At 43.7% G+C, this 2064-nt stretch overlaps 1 protein-coding gene across 1 annotated transcript in view; it reads right to left on the bottom strand.

Moving 5' to 3' along the window:
- The window catches only part of LOC129860030 (BTB/POZ domain-containing protein KCTD12-like), a 1804-nt gene extending 952 nt beyond the window's left edge, over nt 1-852 (bottom strand). The window contains exon 1 of the mRNA XM_055930355.1: nt 1-852. This exon is cut by the window's left edge and continues 952 nt beyond it. Within this exon, the coding sequence (XP_055786330.1) occupies nt 1-739 (739 nt within the window). The 5' untranslated portion in view covers nt 740-852.
- Between the last annotated feature and the right edge of the window lie 1212 nt (nt 853-2064).

The raw sequence follows: 2064 nt of genomic DNA, 5'->3' as shown, positions 1-2064 counted from the left end.
CCACCATGCGGAACCCGACCTCCGCGAGCCTGTCGAACGCCTGCTCGAGAAAGTTATACTTTAGATAGTACCGGGAGGTGTACCTCTCAGGGGGTTTGTCCGGGTCTCTGCTCTCGTTCAGAGTCTCTCCGAAAACTTCTTTGGCCAGGGACGTCTTTCCGCAAACCGTTATTCTAGCCACTCGCCTGAACTTGGCGTCCGATTGAATATCCCTCCCGATGGTGTAGGAGCCCCGGTAACCAATGGTAATAAAGCCAAACTTCTGGAACGGGGAGCGAAGGCTCGGAGTCGGGCTGCTCACCGCGGTCGTGGTGATGCTGCTTCTACCCAGAGCGCACGCGAGCGAAGCCTCTTCCGGGTCCCCGTGGGCGCCCAGCTCGTCCCCGAGAGAGTTGTCTTTACTCACCGCGGGTCTCAGACGCTGTGAGAGCTCGTGCAGCTGGAAGAACTCTGCCTCCTTCTGTAACCGACCCCGCTCCTTAAAGAAGTCCGGTAGAACGATGTCCCTTTCCCGCAGATAATCCAGAATATACCTGAACAGAAATCCGTCCCGGTCAAAGAAGTAGCGTCCTTTTCTGTCTTTCGGTAGTTCTGTAGGGCTCTTCTGTATGAACATAGTCCACAGGAGAGAGTTTGGGACGGAGACTAAAGTTGCATGTCGACTTACATACAATTGCCCGCCGACGTTTAATTCTATTATATCAGAAAAGGACGACTGTTGGTTCTCACTGTGTGCCATTTCTCTCTCTCCTGCGCGCCAGGGTTGAACTCCAACGGACTTGGAGAATCCAGGAAACGGACAAAAAATAACAACGGTACAAATGTAACGGTTTTGTTTATATGGCTGGAGTTGTGTGGGAGGAGAGAGGAGGAGGAGACGGACTGGGGAGGCAGCAGAATATTGCTGAGAAGTTAACTCTTCACGGACAGAGTTTGTGATTTCCCTCAGTCAGTATGGAAGACTTCTCTTTTATTGGAAGTAAAGCTTTAAAACTACTCAAGACCGGAGATGTAAAGTAATTAAGTAAAAATACTTTAAAGGACTACTTACTGTAAGTAGTTGTTTTGGAGTATCTGTACTTTATTTTTTATATTTTTGACAACTTTTACTTTTACTTCAATACATTCCTAAAGAAAATAATGTACATTTTTACTCCGTACATTTTCCTTGACACCCAAAAGTACTCGTTACATTTTAAATGCTTAGCAGGACGGGACAATTGTCCAATTCACACACTTCTCAAGAGTCGGCCCCTACTGCCTCTGATCTGACGGACCCACTAAAACACAAATGCTTCGTTTTGTAAATGAGTGTTGGAGTGAGACCCCTGGATATCCTTAAAAAAGAAAATCTGGTTTGCTTAATATAAAGAATGTGACATGATTTACACTTTTACTTTTGATACTGAAGTATATTTTAGCAATTACATTTACTTTTGATATTTAAGTATATTTAAAACCAACTACTTTTAGACTTTTACTCAAGTAGTTTTTTACTGGGTGACTTTCCCTTTTACTTGAGTCATTTTCTATTAAAGTATATTTACTTTTACTCAAGTATAACAAATTAATACTTTTTCCAATGCTGGTTAAGACAGGAAGAGACCGACATCTAGTGGAGATGATGAGTACATATAAGGCCACGTTTACACAGGAAGCCCAATTCTCATATTTTCCCACTAATTGTTATTTTGACCAATCTGATCAGATCTTTTGCCAATAATTGGGAAAAAGGGTCAGAATTGGGCTGCCTGTATAAACTAAGTGATGAAGACCCTCCAAGACAACAGTGGTTCTCAATAGATAGAGACCCTCCAAGACAACAGTGGTTCTCAATAGATAGAGACCCTCCAAGACAACAGTGGTTCTCAATAGATAGAGACCCTCCAAGACAACAGTGGCTCTCAATAGATAGAGACCCTCCAAGACAACAGTGGTTCTCAATAGATAGAGACCCTCCAAGACAACAGTGGTTCTCAATAGATAGAGACCCTCCAAGTCAACAGTGGTTCTCAATAGATAGAGACCCTCCAAGACAACAGTGGTTCTCAATAGATAGAGACC

The sequence above is a fragment of the Salvelinus fontinalis genome, chromosome 7, assembly GCF_029448725.1.
Source record: "Salvelinus fontinalis isolate EN_2023a chromosome 7, ASM2944872v1, whole genome shotgun sequence".
Lineage (NCBI taxonomy): Eukaryota > Metazoa > Chordata > Actinopteri > Salmoniformes > Salmonidae > Salvelinus > Salvelinus fontinalis.
Note: the sequence above shows the minus strand (reverse complement) of the source record. Positions and strands in the feature narration are given on the sequence as shown.